Source organism: Sphaerodactylus townsendi, linkage group LG07 (genome assembly GCF_021028975.2).
Source record: "Sphaerodactylus townsendi isolate TG3544 linkage group LG07, MPM_Stown_v2.3, whole genome shotgun sequence".
Classification (NCBI taxonomy): Eukaryota; Metazoa; Chordata; class Lepidosauria; order Squamata; family Sphaerodactylidae; genus Sphaerodactylus; species Sphaerodactylus townsendi.
In genome coordinates this window covers 98,580,276-98,600,468 of record NC_059431.1, presented here as the reverse complement: position 1 = coordinate 98,600,468, position 20,193 = coordinate 98,580,276, and the positions used below count along the sequence as shown (strand labels likewise).

Sequence of the window (20,193 nt, the reverse complement as noted above, 5' to 3'; positions counted from 1 at the left end):
GTTGTTTTATTTTCAGTCCCTTTGCTTATTATTCCTAGTGTTTTCAGTATGCCAGACACACACTACAACGCACACAAGTAGGACTTGGCAAATCTATTCTGGCAACAGTCCCACTTGTTTTGTTTTGGCAAGGTTGTGTAAAGTCTAAAATACATGGTTGTGCCAATCTAAGTGTGTACTATAGAAAGCAGGCATTTCTTAGTGGCTTGGCATAGCTTTGTCCCCCTCCCTTTGGCAGGCAAGTATTTAGAAGAAGCAGATGGCAGGACGGCTGCTTCTATGCATGCCAAAGTCACACCGTTTAACACCCCACTCTTTGGATGTGCCAGGAATACTCCTTACCTGACAACGACTTATGCTCTGACCTGGATGGATTAGGCTATCCAGATTTCATTAGATCTTCAAACTTAAGCAAAGTTGGCTGTGGTTAGTATTTGGATGGGATCCCGAGGTATTCCAGGGTCTTTATGCAGAGGAAGGCAATGCCAATCTCTTTTTGAAAACCCTACTGGGTAGCCATAAATTACAACCGTCTCCATCTTGATTTCTACAGATGCTGGAGGTCATCCCTGTGTGAATCACAGGGATGACCTCCAGCATCTGTAGAAATCAAGATGGAGATGGTTGTAATTTGTAAAAAGTCCACCAGATGGCAGCACAATGCAATATTTCAAGCCATTTCAATGCCTATTTGAAGGGTCACCTCGGACACCTGGCTGTAACTGTTCATGTGATACGGTTCAAGGCCTTATTTTGTTGTCCATCCCATTCCATGGACAGGTATTTTAATCAACAACAGTTTTATTTTTAAAAAACCCCAGCCTCTAAAAGAAACAGTTTAAGATTGCCAAGACAATCGTGTAGCAACATTACTAACTACTAGGAGGACCATTTCAAAACATGGGGCAGTATGGCCGCTAGCCTAGATAACTTTTAAAAGGGTGAGTAGCACTTACAGTGGCTATTTGCATTACCCACTGTAGCTCAAAGGAACCTCCATGTTTAGTAGAAGTATACCTCTGATGACTAGCTTTTGGAGGGAGGGAAAGAAGGCAGACTGTTGCCTTCAAATCCTATATAAATAGGTTTCTTAGGGCAATTTGGTTGGCCCCGGTAGAAAAAGGATGCTGGAATTTTTGTATGGCTATGAACCATCTGTGCTCTCCCACCTGTCCTTTGGGAAGGAATGCAAGTCTGGGTCCTGTTAGATTACTGAAGGACACTGCAGAGTTGGGAAATAGTTAGAGAGAATGCCTTCACCCTGCGTCACCTAAACTTTGGCACAAACTTTGTCTGCCAGTGGAGCCCACTATCAGCTGAGAGGGGAGGAAATGATCCATAAAACATGTAAATCCTCACTCATATATTAGCTAAAACCAGAGCCAGAGTCACACCTGGAACACTATCTGGTACCGTGTTTCTCCGAAAATAAGACAGTTGTCTTATATTAATTTTTGCTCCCAAAGATGCGCTATGTCTTATTTTCAGGGGATGTCTTATTTTTCCGCTCCACAGCTGCATGCTCTGGTGTTCTGTTCGATGGGCATGCTTCCAAACAAAAACTTTGCTACGTCTTACTTTCGGGGATGCATTATATTTAGCACTTCAGCAAAACCTCTACTACGGCTTATTTTCAGGGGATGTCTTATTTTTGGGGAAACAGGGTAATAACTACAGACAGTGAGAGCCCCAGTTTTGATTTGACAGTTGATGGGAAGGTACAGCCTGTGTTGTCTCTTGCAGGAAATTTTAAAATCTTGTAAACCTTTTCCCATGCAAAGGCACTAGATGCCTTATGAAGTTACCTTAGGGCAGTGATGGCGGACCTTTTCGAGACAGAGTGCCTAAATTGCAACCCAAAACCCACTTATTTATTGCAAAGTGTCAACACGGCAATTTAACCTGAATGCTGAGGTTTTAGTTTAGAAAAAACAGTTGGCTCTGAGGCATGCGTTACTCTGGAGTAAGCTTGGTGGTAGTCGGTGGCTTTGCTGTGAAGCAACCGTGCAACTCTTCCAATGGGTGAATCACGACCGTACTCAGAAGCAAGCCCTATTGACAGCAACCGAGCTTACTCCCAGGTAAAGGATTGTGCTTTAATTCTTCACATGAAAATCAGTGGAGTTTAACAGCGCTTAACAGGGTTACCTACACTGCTTCCCCAAAAGTAGGTCTTAGGTTTAATGCTAATAATCGATCCCAGCGGCCCAGGCCAGCCTAGATGTGTGGGGGAGGGGGGCGACTGTTTGTGTGTGCCCACAGAGAGGGCTCTGAGCGCCACCTCTGGCACCTGTGCCATAGGTTCGCCACCACTGCCTTAGGGCAAGCTCTGGGGGGTTGAGGGAAGCCATTGGAAGGATCTGTTTTTAAAGGGGAAAAATGCTTGCAAGAAGAGGCTACTCTCTCTTACTGCTCTTGTGCACAAGAGCTCATGCTGGCCCGCCTGAAGAAATCAGGAAGGCTCCCACACCTCTGTCATTCTGCAACCTATGTAAAACAGAACTACTCAGGAGAGCATTCCTACTAAAGGAATAGAGCTGTTGCAAATGGAAGCCACCTTCATGAAGTGTATGTTTCACTGTATATTGGAGCAGTGGCGTAGGAGGTTAAGAGCAGGTGTACTCTAATCTGGAGGAACCGGGTTTGATTCCCAGCTCTGCCGCCTGAGCTGTGGAGGCTTATCTGGGGAATTCAGATTAGCCTGTACACTCCCACACATGCCAGCTGGGTGACCTTGGGCTAGTCACAGCTCTTCTGAGCTCTCTCAGCCCCACCCACCTCACAGGGTGTTTGTTGTGAGGGGGGAAGGGCAAGGAGATTGTAAGCCCCTTTGAGTCTCCTGCAGGAGAGAAAGGGGGGATATAAATCCAAACTCCTCCTCCTCCTCCTCCTCCTCCTCCTCCTCTTCTTCTTCTTCTTCTTCTTCTTCTTCTTCTTCTTCTTCTTCTTCTTCTATTGTATTTTGTTCGTACTGCATTGTTTTAGAATGTTCGGGAGAGTACTGTTATTAAAGGAATGGGATTGTAATAAATGGGAGTTTTATCAGGAGGCTGCTTTTGAACAGGGAAAAGGGATATTTAATCCACTGTACTGTTTGTTGTACTTTACCATAGTGCTTGCCATATGTGCTGTAATGTGTGTGCTGTACTGATTGCAAATATATGTAATCCAGTTGCTGTATTGTTTCCAATGTATCTTCATGCTGTTTTCTTTATTCCTTTTAACAATTCTAACGTAACTCGCTTAGAGTCTCAGCAAGAAAAAGACAACTATCTATGGAATAAATATACAAAATTGCATCAAAATGAGGTTTGTTTCTTCCTCAACCTCCTCACATGAAGTTTGCTTATAAGCCGTGTGTGGGTGTGTTGAACACAGTGTCATCCTGGTCTGGTGGACTTATGGCCATAAAACACATTCGGTTTGCATCACCTTTCTTTAAAAATCGCACAGCTATGAGAATAAATGGAACTGTCTCTGAGCATGTACAGAGTGCTTTTCTCATCCCAATCTGCAACTCTCACTCCTACTGAATTAAGGAATAGGGCTTCTGGCTGTTGGGGGTTACATGGGCGGTGGTGGCTGTAGTCCGGTAGCTTTTGCTCCTAAAGTTTCACCTGCATCTACAGCTGGTATCTTCAGAGATTATGTCACAATTAGATGTGTTTCTGTCTGTGGCACACAATCTCAGCTCGCCGTGACATACTTCTGAAGATGCCAACTATAGATGCGGACGCAACATCAGGAGCAAAAACAGTGGTGGGATCCAAAAATTTTAGTAACAGGTTCCCATGGTGGTGGGATTCAAACTGTGGCGTAGCGCCAACAGGGCTGGGCAGGGCACGACATGGGCGTGGCCAGGCATTCCGGGGGCGGAGCGTTCCTGGGTGGGGCTGTGGCAAGGACACAGCCACTGCGCCTGTCCTTGGGTGGGAAACGAATGCACGCAGGCGCAGGCTGCCACGCACGCCGGTGCAGCTCCTGCTAGACTGCTTCAAGTTCTGAGCGCTACTGCTGAGAGGAGGGGCGTAACTAAGGCAAAAATCACGTGGCAAAATCACCAATTAGTAACCCCCTCTCGGCACACACAAATAATTAGTAACCATCAATACATTGAACAGGGCTTTCTTTTTTGGAAAGGTGCAAGAGGCTCCCACGCAGCCCAGAACATCAACTCCCTTCTTTGTAGAAATGAAACAGTTGACAAGGTCAGCGTGGTCTGATCTTGGAGATCTAGGTTTGAATTCCCCACTCAAGCTTGCTGGATGTCCTTGGGCCAGCCATGCACCCTCAGTCTAACCTGCCTCGCAGGACTCTCGTGAAGATAAAATGGTGGAGAGCAGAACAATGTAAGCCACTTTGGGGAGAAAGGCAGAGTATAAATCAAATAAATAAAAATATTTTTTCAAAGGAAAAGCTGTTAATAACATTCTGAGAACACAGTTGAAAAAAATGTCTTTTAAAAAAAGTTTACAACAGACTGTTATGATGGCATTCCTGTACACTTTAATTTAATCAGTGTTGTTAACTATTGATTGCTCCAGTTTGTTGTCCACAATCTATTCATGGGCCAGGAGTTGTCACAGTCCACACCGTTCCTCTCACTGATTTTATTACAAGTGGATCAGAATGGCGGGCCATTTAGAGAACAGAACGGGTGATGTCAACTGGATCAAGGTTCTTTTTTGAGTTTCACAACCCAGACCTGAACTTGGTACTTTTGGATATATGGGAGCTTTAAGCTCCTAAGAGACACCATATTTTCATAGGGATAGAAATCACTCACTGGGGACCTCACAGCCTCTTCTGGCCATCTGAAAAGGATAATTGTCCCCTAGCTGCCAGCCCAGATGTAATAAATGGGTGCAGATGGTACGGCAAGAAGATGTGTTGGCTGCGGGTTCTGGACAACTTAAATCTCTTCTGCTGAATATCTGCTATCCCTGTCCCAAGGTCGAGTCTCTTCACGATTTTGTTGTATACGCACAGACGTAAACAACAGGCAAAATTTATGTTTTCACAACATATATATCTTACAGTGCCTAGAAAGTTGACTTTTGCTCCAGGACCTTCAGTCACCTCTCTCTCCTGTTGTTTGTTATGGAGCTATAGGCCTTTATTGCATCTTTGTTTTGTCTTTTTCCTTGGTTACTGGATTTCACTTCCCTACTTTGCCGATTTTCATAGAGGGTTTGAAAGCTTTATAGTGTAGGCTGCTATCGGGGCTGGCGTCTGTCGTTATCCTCTGGATTTAATATGTGTTGCATAAAATGCCCACAGGTGATTTGGGTGAAAGATGTAGTAAAACATGAAGAATACAAATAAACACGGAGGATTGTACAGCTGAGACTGACTGACTGCTCTTCTTGACTGTACGCATGCTGGTCCAGCTGGGTTTACAGCCTTGTCACGCATGGTTTCTTGAAAAGAAAGTTGTTGCTGACAGAGTGAGTGAGTAAGCAAGGCCAATGCATACCTCTGCTATCAACGGGTGCAGGAGTTGTGTAAATGTCTGGCTGTTATACCCAGGGTGGTTCAAGTCAGGAAAGACTGTTTTGCAGCCCAGATGCATCCCTTTGTCTTCCTGATACTGTCTCTAGGGCAGAGGTCTTCCATAAGGATGTTGTGCAACTGAACTTTGCCCAGCTGCCTCCAGGAAGCACACGCTCTTACCTGTCTGCATCTCATCCAAAGATATTCTCCGAGAGCAAGATACCCTTCCCACTTGCCGATTACTTCCTGTCTAATGTAATGTGATAATGAGGCAGCTGTCTCTAGCCTCAGCGAATTATAAGCACACCAATTCGCTAACCGCTTTCTGTAAAATATTAATGTACACCCCTTCTCATCAGAGAACAGGAAGTTTTTTTCAATGGGAATCTCCATTGGATAGCTCTGCAAATCTTTAGAAGGATAAGTCAAACAGGGTTCTAGGGACTGACCTGGGATACAAAAACCTCCCTGACAACCCACGGAGCCAGCGGGGTGCAGTGGTTAAGAGCAGTGGACTCTAGCCAGCTGAACTGGATTTGTTTCCCCGCTCCTCCACATGATGCCTGCTGGGTGACCTTGGCCTAGTCATAGTTCTTGCCAAACTCTCTCAGCCTCACATACCTCACAAGGAGTCAGTTGTCGGGAGAGGAAGGGAAAGGAGCTTGTAAGCCACCTTGAGTCTCCTTACAGGACAGAAAGAGAGGGTATAAATCCAAACTTTTCTTCTTCTCTCCAGTCTGAGGATTCCCATCCCCACTCCCTCCCAATGTAGCATTCTTAAATGCACTCACCTGTCTTTGCCTATTTATCCATTCTGTATGGGAAAGCTGGAAGCTGTCCAAACTAGAGATGCTGTGACTGATAAACCAGATGTGGCTGATCTTATGCCTGGCATGAAGCCTGCAATGCTCCGCACCTTTCTTTGTAGACAATTTGATTGGCAAACAGCAAACACTTCCTTGATGGCTTGGGAACAGGTTTCCTGCAGGAGAAAGGATGTTTACCAGTTTGCAGACCTTACTTCTGTCCGGAAAACAAAGTACCTGCAGTGAGCAGAGATTACCTTACGCCACTCTTTGCAAAACACAGCATTTTTTTCCAATACATAGAATTGTTGTTAGGAAATTAAAGTGTATTTTATGAAATGGATCCTTGCTTGAGGCCAACATCACAACAGTAGTGCAGTCTGAGAGAGAAATTTGCTGGAGCCACCAAATCTTCAGTCATCCTACTTGGGAAATCTTTAACTGCACCTCCAGCCAGGTTAGGTAGTGACCTTACAGTGCATCCCCCACATAGAGTTAACTTACAGGCCTGAAATCACAGGTGTGTGTGTGTCAATCTCCTCCAGAGGTTATGGAGCTACATCCCACCATCCCGGCCGCTGGGCATCATGCTGGCAGGGGATGATGGGAACTGTAGTCCATAACCTCTGGAGGGCTGCGAGTTTGACACCTGTGGAGCCTAAGTCAATTGAAATCAAGAGAAAATTGTTCTTAAAATTCAGTTAAGAGTCTGCAAGGTTTTTGGACTGGGCTATTTATAGGCTGTTGCCATCCCAAGGTACTTCTGTGCTGTTCAGGCACTCCTGTTTCACAGTCGGCTGCAAATGATTCCAACATAGATGCTTCACATTGCACTATATTCCCCATAAAAAATCCAGCAGTCTACAAGATTGGGGACAGCAGTCTAACTAGATGGCCTCCCTTTTCTTATTAGTGGATGTATGAATGTTTTGAATTGTGGGGAATTATAGCCTTGATTTTTAATAAGTTTATCCCCCTGATTGATATTTGTGGTGCTGAGATATGAATGAGATGATAATCTGTTTTTACAGTTTTATTGGATTGTCTATGGTTTTATTTAATAAATAACGGCACTAGACTCAACTAGGACGTAATTGTGACAGGGGGTAGGGCCAGAGCTGTGACCATGCGTGCCATGGGGTGGCTGGGCGGCTGAGCCACACCCGGCCCTGATCGCGTCATGTGCATGAGATGAAAAAGGGTGGAGCAAGCTCTCTATATATTAGGCAGCACACGGTTGCTCCAGCCTTTTTCGAAGCCTGGAGCAAAACTGACCCACCCGCCCTCCCTAGTTTTAAGGGTTTGGGCAGAGGAGCACATCCTTGTGGGGAGGCTGGCTGGTGTCCCGGACCTCCTTGCAGTTGGGGGCCTCCTTAAGAGGCTTGGGGCGGGCTCATGGCGCATGCCGCAGAGGCCTCTGCAATTTGAGCCTGACACCCCAGCAGTTAGGGGGGTCACAAAGGGCGGGCGCCCCGGTGGCCTTATACCTCTCTGTCCTCCCCAATAGGGATTGGGGTTCTTGCCGGGGCCAGCCAAGGGTGCTGATCGAATGTGCTCCTCTTGATGGCCCAGCTTCTGCCTCAAGGATGTTGTAACAATAAAGGGGGCTGTGGCCCGTTTAATTCCAAAGATGTGTCCTGTGATTATTCACCACAAAAGCACCTGCACATCTGGATGCAAATTGTTGTAAGCTACCCAGAGGCCGTATGGGGAAGGGCAATCTATAAAATAAATAAGATCTCACTCTGTATTTAATTCAGAAGTAACTCACATTCAGCCAAAGTTCTCTCTGCATATTTTGCCCAATTTGTCCCGTTTCTCCACCTCACCCCAACCGTCTCTATTCTGTTTCCCCTTCAAGCTTATCCTCCCCTTTTCTTACCCTGTCCCATCATTCCTGAGTCATTCCTTTCCTACCCCTCTCCCCCGCCATCCAGTCTTTTTTTGTTGTTCCCTGTTGTTTTATAGAGTTGGCGTCCCAAGCATGCAAAGTGGATTCAGAGTAGGAATGGGAGGAGGGGCTTCAGAGAGTGCACAGAGCTGGGGGTGGAGCCTCAAGCAATCTAAGGTTGGGACAGCACCAGCCATCATTACAACTTTCTGTACAAACAGACCTGCCATGGATTTGCTTCTTGGTCCAGGCTGTGTGGATCAAAATGAGAGAGATCGATATATCATCTGAGGGTGAACAGAGCTTATGATCCCAGAGTGGGCGATTCCCCTCGGGCGATTAACTGCGTGATACTCATGTGATAAATCACGCTTTTAATCAGAACTCCCCATGGCTCAAGTGCCAAACACGGCTTCATCAAGGTTCTGGTGCACGTTCCCCACTCATCAAGCATTTTTTCAGAACCTACATTGAAGTGCACCTTTTAGCCAATCAAGCTCCGAAGCCAGTTCAGTGGGGAGAAACAGGGGACAGATGTGTCTTATTGTTCCCGCCCTTGGAGCCTTCCAGCCAATCAGAGTGCAGTGGGCTGTGCGCCGAGCGTGTACAGCCTTTTTTTTTTTGCTGTGTGCTGGGTGTGGTTATGTAGCAATGAAATAATGTTGCTACGAGACGATTTGTAAAAATTGTTCACATGTGCCTACATAGCAACGTAAAAACGAAAATAAGAATATGAACTTTCAATCAGGGGCGGAGTAATATTCCCGCTCCGACCCAATAGCCAATCAAATTCCACCAACACAACTACATAGTGACATAGTTACATATCTGCGTGTGAAAAAAACAAACAAAAAAGGTCCCGCCCCAACACAACGTGATAGCCAATCAGGACAAGGAAGAACACACCCACCGAGCAGATCGCGTGTTCATGGGGAGTGTTACATTGCTTGAATCCTTGATAGACATCAAGGTCTTCAGTGGAGTGGGAAGGGAGAATACGTGATGAAAAGGTACTGTTTCTTTTGAAACCTGGATGTATCCGCCTTTAATTTCTCAGTGGGGATTCGCCCAATGATCACTTCTGCTATTCAAATCCTAATAACAAAACAAAACATCCAGCATAGGAAAACACACATTTTTTTTATTTGCCTCCATTAATTATCTAGAAAGCAAAAGGTGGAAATGGTACACTGTATCTCTTTACAATTTACAAACACTCACAACAAATATTTATCCTGAAATTTACATGGGGAATTGATCTTTCAGTGTACGCTTCTGCATTGAATGTGGCCTCATTTTTACTTCATTGTCCTTTCATAAAGGGACTCACGATGCGTATCATTTTCCATCAGGAGATTGGCCCAAGAAAAACTTCTGCGAATTTGCACAAGAAATTGATGTCACTTTTTTTAAAAAAAGCATGAAAACTGTCAAAGATCAGAGCAGCTGAAGAAGTTTCATCGATTTTGCAAGAGAAAAAGGATCTGCGGAGGCCAAATACTGACAACAGAGCCAATCCTCCAGTTCAATATTCCGCTCGGCGTCCACGGCCCTCTCTGCAAACTTCATCATAAGCAAAGCTCGTTTCATGTCCACCCAGTTGTGAAGAGCGTCATGAAGGGCCTCCTGGTGGTTAAGCGGCTGCTCCGTCAAGTCTTTCCTGGGCCCCCAAAGCAGACACTGCAGAATCCGCTTTGCCTCAGTGATGCGGATGCGTTTGATCGGGTCTGCTTCCAGCAGCAGGTGAGCAAGTTGCTGGAGCCCCCGAGAATAAATAGAAAGATCAGGGAGCGGGGGAAGGTCATCCGGGCTGTACTCCTCTTCCTTGAGCTGCGGCTTCACTTCAAACGGGTTGGGCTGGTGCAGAAGTTCGTATATGAGGATACCGGTTTGGAATTCGTCGAACTTTTTATATTGGGAAGCGGACACAATCTCAGGAGCCAGCCGGGCCTGATTCTTTTTCACCTTGGACTCCACGGGCCCAGATTTCTGCTTGGCTTTCAAGAAGTTGCTGATGATGAGTCTGGGCAGAGACTTGTCCTCTTTGGTTCTGTTGCAGCCAGGAGAAGGTTTGCAGTGTACCAGCAGCAGGTTCTCCAGGCAAAGGTCTCTGTGAATGACGCTGTACTCCTTGAGATGCTCCAGTCCGTTGCAGAGCTGCAGGAGGAGGAAACAAACCCGCCGCTCATACAGCTCAGGCTTAGCTTTGTGGAAATTGACGGCATCCCGCACGAAGTCCGCCGTGGTCTGGTGCGGCACTTCGCGGGTGATGACGACGACGCAGTCCTGCTCGGAAGTATTACGGGAAGGGCACTCCTCAGGAGCATTTTTCAGCATGCTGGAGGGCACGGATGCTACAAAATGCCCACAGTCCTGCTGGATGTTGAAGTGGACTGGGACTGACGGGCTGCAACACGACGTGGCCATTTTAGTGTCTTGAGATTTACAGATCTGTAAATAGAAAGCAGAAAGTGACAGAAACAACAGATGAGGAGATTGTTTGGGACGGGGAGAGTAATGGGAAAAAATGGGCTCCAGGAAGATATGAACGCTTTGCAGTGTCTGAGCTAACAGTCTGCACTTAACCGATGTTGAGAAGACAGAAGCTAGGAAGTCATCAGGTTGGTGAACAGGAACCCCGACAGCTACTCTGTTTGTACCTGACTGACAAATTGGTCAGGCTGAGGAATAAGGCCAAAGTCTGAAGCTTTTATAGGCCCAGGCCGAACTTGATTAGCCCATTGTGCCACATGATCCCTGCCCAGCAGATGGCTGTAATACCATGCTCAACCACTTGAAGTCATAACCCAGAGATTAAGGTCTTCGACCTTGATAAGAGAACCTAATCACACACCAGAAGTCAGACGTCACCACTGCAGTACCTATTTTTAAAGTACATGTACCAGTCTTTATTTTTAAAGTACATGTACCAGTCTTTAGATTTAAAATAAGTCACTCATAGTAGTGTACACATCTAGAATAACCAACAGACTGAAAAATCTGAACAACAACAACAACAACAACAACAACAACAACAACAACAACAACAACAGCAACAGCAACAGCAACAGCAACAGCAACAACAACAACAAATCATTTAGCAGCTGGGGAGTTAAAGATACTGGAACCGAGAAAACATGCTTAGAATTTGACTGAGTTGTCGTGGCTTTCTTTATAGAGTCAATCCATCTCATGTTGAGCCTTCCTCTTTTCCTGCTGCTACCTTCAGCTTTTCCTATTATTATCTTTTCCAGTTTTCTCATAATATGACCCAAGTATGATAGCCTCAGTTTAGTAACTTTAGCGTCTAGGGAAAGTTCAGGCTTGATTTAATCTGGAACTCCCTGCTTTGTCTCCTCAAACATACTTTTCCTGTGAAGCCTCCAGCTTAATTGTGTGGTTCTTTTCTCCAGACAAAACTAGACCATTAGGTTTGGTTCATATATGCAGGAGGACACCAGAGAAAGCAGAATGGGCTGTCCCACCATAGATGGTGCATGCGTGCGTGATTAAAGTTTGGAATATTCCCCTAAGTAAAAAACCAGAACAGCAAGCAAAACAAGGTAGAGCAAGGGGACCATTAGGGTTTGGACCCCATGAAAGTGTCCTATGGACAAATGAATAAAAGAAGAAGAAGAAGAAGAAGAAGAAGAAGAAGAAGAAGAAGAAGAAGACGAGTTGGATTCATATCCCCCCTTTCTCAAAGGGGTTTACAATCTCCTTTCCCTTCCCCCCTCACAACAAACACACTGTGAGGAAGGTGGGGCTGAGAGAGCTCAGAAGAACTGTGACTAGCTCAAGGTTACCCAGCTGGCATGTGTTGTAGTGCACAAGTTAATCTAGTTCACCAGATAAGCTTCCACAGCTCAAGTGGCAGAGTGGGAAATCAAACCCAGTTCTCCAGATTAGAGTGCACCTGCTCTTAACCACTACATTACGTTACACCAAAAGCTCAGAATATTCCACCAAGAATTTTTTTTAATGTGTTGGAATAATCAGTACCATTTTCTTTTTATGAGCACATCTATTGGAGGATTTATTTATACCTGACCCTGGGTTGGCATTTAGATTCAGAGCCCTGAAGCAAATCTGACTCGTCTGGGTACAAAAAGAAAAAAGTACAATGGGAATGGGGGAAGTCAGACTTTTCCTGCATTCGGTAGAAAATGTTACAACCTTGAAATCCTGAAATGCCGTTAGCTGTCCTTGAAAGAGAAAGAGTTTTTAAAAGCCTGAAGAAAAAAGAGCCTCGATATTAAGCAGAGAGGGCCCGATGCCTTTGATCACCCCTCATAATATCAATTATTTGTTTGGATAAAGCAACAGAGAATCAGAAGAGGGTCACGAAGACATACAAAGACACTGATTTTAAGGCTCTTTATATATAAGGTCATAGTTAAAAGTTAGCTGCTGGACCCAATTCTTCTGAGAAATATTCCACAGCTGGGGATGGACAGAGGCTTGTTCTAATGTGGAAAGCAGATTTATTTTAAACTGTGCTTTAATGGTGCAATACCCTCTAAGAATGATTTTTCAGTGATGTTGCCCAATTGGAGGCTTCAAGGAAACGGGTTAATTAAACTAAATTTTCATATGCATGATGGAAGAAGTTGAACAGAATGCAAAAATTCTACTTTCAGCCTATAATCCTGTACCCAACCAGACCACTGAAAATCCCGTTTATGTCAACATAGTGTAAACAGCCAAATCAAGGAATGGGGTTGCCTATTAAAGATGCTGCATTGACGCCTATGTTTTCTACAGCAATATCTTATTCAAAGACAAAATCAGGACCTGATCTTTGCACTGAACAACGAGCGTGGATAGAAGGCCTCATGGTGAATGAGACGGTCTGGTGAAATGGTTAGGCCGTTGGACTAGGCCAGACCTGGGCATTATACGGCCCGTGGGCCATATCCAGCCCGCCAGATGACCCTGACTGACCCCTCTGCCGTGCTGGGGAGCGAGGCGCCTTTTAAAGCCCCGCAGAAGCCGGTTGCCTTGGCTGCCGGCTTCTGCGGGGCTTTCAAAAGCTCCTCGCCCCCCTGCCTTTTGGCCCGGCCCTCCACAATATTTTCTGTTTCTTATGCGGCCCCATGGAAAAAATAATTGCCCACCCCTGGACTAGGCTCTGGAAGACCCGGGTTCAAATTTCCACTTTGCTCAGCAACCTGTCCTCTTTGCTGAGCAACCCGTCCTCCTCTCTCTTTCTCTTTAGCCTAACCCAACTCACAGTGTTGTTGTGACATTAGCATGAAGTCAGAAAACTGGATATTCTATTCTGAATTCCTTGGAGGAGCACCAAAAATGTAGTAGATACATTTGAAGAAGAGTTGGTTTCTATACCCTGCTTTTCTCAACCTTTAAGCATCTGGAAATTCCTTCCCTCCCCCTCTCCACAACAGACACTTGTGAGGCAGGTGGGACTGAGAGATTTCTGAGAGAACCGTGACTGGCCCAAGAACACCCAGCAGGCTTCATGCGAAGGAGCGGGGAAAATGAGCCTGGTTCACCAGATCAGAGTTCGCTGCTCATGTGGAAGAGTGGGGAATCAAACTCGGTTCTCCAGATTAGAACCCACTGCTCTTAACTACAACACCGCAAGCAGAGAAGCAGGCATTTGGCAGGAGACCAGGCTAGTTTTATATTAAGCGTTCAGCATTTTTTAATGTGGTGGCTGCAACAGATGCTCAGCTTTCCTCCTCCTCATTTCCTGCAGCCTCTCTCACCTGGTAATTTTCTTTCAATTATGGTAAAACGTACCTGGAAACCCCCAGCTGGGGAAAAAAGAACTCAGGGGGTGGCGGAAACAGGGAAAAGTGGTGTTTGGGGGCGAGGGGGGGAGGCAAAGGGTTAAGCACCCCTCCCCCCAATTTGCCAGTTCTTTTCTCCAAATCAGGCTATTCACCCACTGCTTTCTAGATGTTCAGCAGAGTCGTGGGGGCTAAGTCCTCAGATTTCTGCAGAACGTCTCATTTAAAGCCTAAATGCAGAATAGGGAATGAGGGTGTCTTGGCTCGATTCCCCCTAATCTTGTTCACCACACTGTACGTGAGAAAGATGACTAACAGCATCTTGGCTCGAAAGAGATGACGGGAACTTTCTCAGCTCAAAACTTCCCAGCTGCCAGGCCTGTTGCAGCCTGACTCCAGGTGACGCTCTGATCTGTGGCAGCTTTCACGTCCTCCAAACCCCGCGCAACAACCGCGCACGCCAAGAAAAGAGAAATAACTCGGCTTGCTGAGCTCTGAAACTGCTGCCTATCTGAACTATTTCAGCAATGAAAATGAAAGCATTCCTGAAAAATTGCCTAGCGACTTAGAACCCGGGCGAAGCAGGCGAGCTGGCGATCTTTAGCCTCCTGGCTGGACTTCAATGCACCACTGTCTGCTCGCGTCAGATAATAAAGGGGCATTTTGTAATGAGGGGACGACGACACATGTGTGGTCTGCAACCGAGAAAAAAAAAGAGAAAGGGTTGTCTCCATTCCTCGCAATCACACCCTTGTCTCAAGGAAGAATCCACTGGGAGTCAGAACCAAGTCAACGAACGCAAGCGACCGGAAGGCGGGTCTTGCCCTTTGTCAACCGGCATCTGTGCAGACGGGTGCTTCGTGTGATGCATTGAAAATGAGCGCCCCAACTAAGACACGGCATAAGGAACAGGCAACGGAAGGGAGAACTGTGCAGGCTTTGGACTGCCGTGAATGGGTAGTTTAAGGGGGATGAGGGGAATTGGCAGTCTTTCCAAATTCAAAAGAAAATGTAGTTTCATTTTTGAAGTAGGGTTGCTGACAAGCAGGAGGAGAAAACGTTCTGTCCCTTTAATAGAGGCTTACATGGGTGTTATTTACAGGTGATGTTATTTGCTTTCATGCCATGAAAAACTTCAGCTGACCATTTCTACATTTCAAGCCTCTATCGTGGGGCAGGGCACTTTCCCCCCAGGTGTGGTGGCAACCCTATTTTGAGGGTGGGGAGTCACTGGAGATTTCGTATTGCTCTCTTTGTTTTACTTAAGATCCAGAAATGACCATTGTTTAAATAAAAGAAATATGTTCCTGGACCTAGTTATTCTGAAGGAAAACAAGACATCCACACTGGTAACGTATTAGGTTACTGTTCAAGTGACGGGACAGCCATTCTCCAGGGTCTCTGCTCAGGACCTAGAGAGCTGATGCTTGATAGACAAAGGCTTTGATTCACTCTAAGGCAATTTCATATATCCAGACTAGTTTTTTTTAAAAGCAGTACATATTGCCTCTTCCTTTTGATCGGCCCCGTGTAAGAGAAAGCCCTGCTGAACTGTGCTCTGTGCCTTGAAATGTTCTTTCACCACCTTCCTGTGCCAGTTTGCCATCTCATGAATTACAGGGATCTATGAGTCGCCTGCTGCTGGCATCTCCTCAGATAGAGAGCGGGAGTCACGCTTCACTCCCTGCCCTGCTCTCCTACACCTGTGCCACGAGGGTTGTTGTGGCAACCCGGCACAGTGACGCCCTCTTGGCTGGGTTCCAGCCTCCCAGCCAGCCTCCTTAAGACAGGGAAGGGAGCTGCAGCCATGCCAGGGAACAGGCACTGAAAAACATTGCTTTCCTTCCAGTCCTGGCTAAGCAGCTCTTGGACTGATTTCCCTTGGCCTGACTCGATTTCTAGTTGCTTCAGCTAAACATTTCAGACTGGCTTGTTTCCTGACATCTGGTCCCTCCAGGGAATTATCTGTGGTGGGTTCTGAAAGGGTACATCCTGCCAAGAGATCGGTTTGTTACCAGCATATTGCCTGAAGTGAAACTGGAGGTGAATTTGGAGTTTCACTTCAGACAAAAAACGTGAGGCATTTTTAGGACAGCCAAAGGGGTTTCTATCTGATTGGCAACATTTCTAAAACAGGGTCTGGACACTCCTTGGTTCGCACAGGATCACACCTTAAGTGAAATGTAAAGAGGATAGTGAACAGAGGTGTGGGTGCACCATGATGATTACCAAATTTAAGTATCTTTAACTATAAATATATCCCCAGGGGATGTATCTGCATTTGGTACATCTGAAGAAGTAAGCTCTGACTCATGAAAACTTCTGCTAAAATAAATTAGTCTTTAAGGTGCCACTGGACTTCTTTGACCCCGCAGGTGGCTCCTTCTCAGCCAAAATATTTGAGAAACTTCAAGGCAAGTCAAACAGACTAAAGGGGAGGGGTTCTTGTATGATTTACCAAACATCTATAGGTTGACCCCAGATTTCCTTGGGTGAAATTCAAGTAAACTTGGAGATTCTCTCTCAGGCAAACTTTCTGAGGGATACTGAAGAAAGCCAAATTAGTGTATTAATAGGCTGATAATGAATTTGACATAAGATGAAATTCAAAGCAAATCCGGAAGTTCCTCCTCAAGTGAAACTTCTGAGAGAAACCAAGAGACTTTTGAAATTCCTTGGTGGGGATGAGCATGCAGACCCTTCAAAGAGTATCAAATTGGCCAAGTTCCTAACAACAGGAGATCAGAGCAAAAACAAAACACAGAAGTAATGAATTACAACAGGGATCCCAAATTTTTCTCAGCCTGTGAGCACCTTTGGACACAAGGTGGTAGGTGAGTGAGGCCACAAAACGGCTGTCACAGGAGGCAGACCGTACCACAAAATGTCTCACTGTAGCTTATCTTCATCACACAATGAAGAGCCTTGTGTTGTGTGGCTGTTGCTGCCAAAGCAACATATTTAAAAATCTCCACAGCCAATCAAACACAAAATGGCCCGTCAGAAAAAGCATTACATGGCCCCAACCATTCTCTAAATACACTTGGTGGGTGCCAGAAAAGGTTTCCGTGGGTACTACGCTACCCACAGACATCATACTGGGGACTGTTGCATTACAAAATAGCATTTTGCAACTACATACCTTGACAGCATAGGTGCTGGAGGGGTCCTTGGCACAGGTTGCGCAGTAGTAGATGGCATCCCCTGAATCGCAACAGGGCTTGTTGCAGGTCAGTTTGAAGAGAGACCAGTTGTTCTCGTTGAAATGTAGTTCGCTCTTCTGCTCGCGCATAAAACAGTCTTCACATTTCGCAACCAGGCGGCGCAACGACTCGGCATACAGCCCTCCTAGCTTGGCATACACCCCTTCCTTGTTATCGATGTTGCTGAGGAGGTTGTGAAGCTGGAGGTTGGAACCTGAGGGAACCTGGGCAGACATATTGTGCTGGGAGGAGGAACGAGGCGGCGCATTTCTCTCCTGGCTGCAGCAGATGTTGCCGCTCCTACCAGAAAGCGGAAACTGGGGATGGGATCCTTTGAAGGCTTTTTCCAGCGACTCCGAAGATGAAAATGTTCTGTGGGTAATTCCCAAGTTGGAGCCAAACAGAGATTCTTCACGGATACAGACGTTGCTTTCTGACTGACTGAAGTTCAGCTTGGGGCTTCTGGGAATCGCTGCTCTAGCTGGAGAGGCTGGGCCCCAATAAAACCCATCAGGTGACGAAACAGCTCTGCTGACTGTTTTCTTTTGGGGCAGTGGGGGTGGCTGTAAGGGGACGTAATGTGGCCTGTCTTGGCTAGAACACACAGAGGCATGGACTGGAGGAAAGACATGTTTCCCAGGACGAGTTGGTGAACGCAGGCTGGCTTTGCATGATTGTCCTGAAACAGAGGCGGAGAAAAAAAATGAGAATGTCACATTCCCATATGTCCCATCATCATGGATAAATAAAGATGTTTTACAACTCCAGGCCTGATATCAAGTTGCATCCAAATAGGTAAGCACATAAGTAGAGGATAATGAAATTCTAACAACACAACAAGAGCCTCATAGCTGAGGACTGATCCAAACATTATTTCTGTGGCAAGGGAACCGGACTGTATGATCCAACATCCTTCATAAAAAAGGATCATCAAGGAAGACATAGAGACCCAAACAGTCCTGGATCCACCCACCCCCATGGAAGGGGAAGGGCAGAAGAAGGCTCACTGTGGAACCCATCTGGCCTGCACCTGCCGGCCTCGTGTGGAGCAGGGGTTTATGGTTACCAACCTCCAGGTGGGGCCTGGAGACCTCACAGAATTACAGCAGATCTCCAGACTACAGAGATCAGAAGACAGCTGCTTTGGAAAGCAGACTCTATGGCATAATATCCCCTCTTCTTCCAAACCCCACTAATCCCAGGCGCTACCCCCAGATTTCTAGTGATTTCACAACCTAGAGTCGGCAAACCTTTGGGGGATGCTGAATTCCATGAGGTGGGTGTTGCCAGTTTATGGGGGTAGTACTTCCCACTCACCTGGCACAGGACCTTTCCAGGGTTGGAGTGACTCCAGTGGGAGGGGGGAAGCTGTTCCTGAGGTCATTGGCCCAATAGAATGTTTGCCAGACCTTAAAAGTTAACCACTCTTGAGAACCAGATGAGCAACAGAACTACACCCACACTAGCAGGCTCAAGGTTGACTCGGCCTTCCATCCTTCTGAAATTGCTAAAATGAGTACCTAGCTTGCTATAGTAAAATATAGATGATTGGGGAAGGCAATGGCAAGCCACCCTGTAAACACAGTCTGCCTAGTAAATGTTGTGATGTGATGTCACAGGGGATTACCTTTTAACTTTTGGAGTTGGAGAACGTCTGTTTGGCAGGCAGAAGGTTCTAGATTTAAGCCCCAGCATCTCCAGTGAAAGACTCTGGCTGTAGGTCATGTGAAAGACCCCTGTTTGAGACTGTGGAGAGCCACTCCCAGTCACAGTAGACAGCACTGATTATGAGGGTCTGATTCAATATAAGAGAGCTCCATGTGTTGAGCGATAGACTGTTACCTGTGTCTTTAATTTTATTTTAAACTATCTCAGATTCTTGAGTAAGGCTGCCAGTAGCCTGGAGAAAAAGTGCCTTGTCCCTTTAATAGAGGTTCCTGCTTAGAAAGAGGCAGCTGAAGCATTTCATGGCATCAGATAAATCACATTATCTCATTAAACCTCTATTAAAGGGCCAGGACACTTTTTCCTCCAGGTTTGGTGACAACCTTATTTATAAGCCTTATAATTCCCTTCATCTTCAGATGTTCTCAGGATGAAACTTAATGTGATGAGGACAGCCATGTTAGCTATTCACATGTCTGTCCTGTTTATGCAAAAAGTAGGGGAATGGAGGTGTATCTATTCACAGTTTGTTGCTCCAGGTACTTTTACCTCAGCCTAGTTCAGTGTTGGCAAACCTTTGGCACTCCAGATGCTATGGACTACAATTCCCATCAGCCCCTGCCAGCATGGCCAATTGTAATCCATAACATCTGGAGTGCCAAAGGTTCACCACCACGGGCCTAGATATCATTTCTGATATCTGAGCTGGTCTGGGAGAAAAAGTCCCTTGGAAAATGAAAAAAAAAATGGAACAGTGAAGACGGGATAGCTCATGTTTGATGCAAAAGCTAGATCCTCACTGGCATGTGAATGGGGCAGACATTTGAATAAACTACTTTGTTTAGTCCCAAAAATCATTCCTTTAATTCCCAGTACCGATTCTGAAATGGAACTGCCAATGAACGTGGATATCAATACCAGGACATTTAACTATTATCCCAATCTCAGTTTTGTCTGTCATTTGCAGTGGAATCCTAAGAAAAGTTACATCCTTCTTAAGTCTTTTAGGATTACCCTGTGTTTGCTTAGAAATGCCCATGACTACACGCGTCCAGGGAGGGATTCAAACCCTCATAAATGTTTTGCACCTTTTTCTTTTTCTCAATATAAAAATGTGATTCTTAGGTTCGCTCTCTTTTAATTATTACACATGTAGCTAGGGTTGGAAGGCATGTCTGGAATTGGGCAGGGGGCATATGGAGGGGGGAAATGAGGCAGGGGAATTGGGCAGGGGAATTGGAGGGGGGAAATGAGGCAGCTAAAGCATCAGGTCACTTCCGGTAAGAAACCCACCATTCTGAGTGGGATGCCCTATCCTGACTAGGACCCTAGCAGCTCTACCTGTATAATGCCATTTTCTCTAGCTTGAGGAATAGCAAATA

General features: G+C 45.9%; 1 protein-coding gene across 1 annotated transcript in view; it reads right to left on the bottom strand.

The window, feature by feature from the left end:
- Positions 1-9,311: 9,311 nt before the first annotated feature.
- The window catches only part of PRAG1 (PEAK1 related, kinase-activating pseudokinase 1), a 68,928-nt gene continuing 58,046 nt past the window's right edge, over positions 9,312-20,193 (bottom strand). Inside the window, exons 5-6 of the mRNA XM_048504185.1 lie at positions 17,086-17,825; positions 9,312-10,641 (exon numbers count right to left, since the gene is read on the bottom strand). Coding sequence (XP_048360142.1) covers positions 9,628-10,641; positions 17,086-17,825 — 1,754 coding nt within the window. The 3' untranslated portion in view covers positions 9,312-9,627. The remainder of the gene's footprint in view (positions 10,642-17,085; positions 17,826-20,193) is intronic.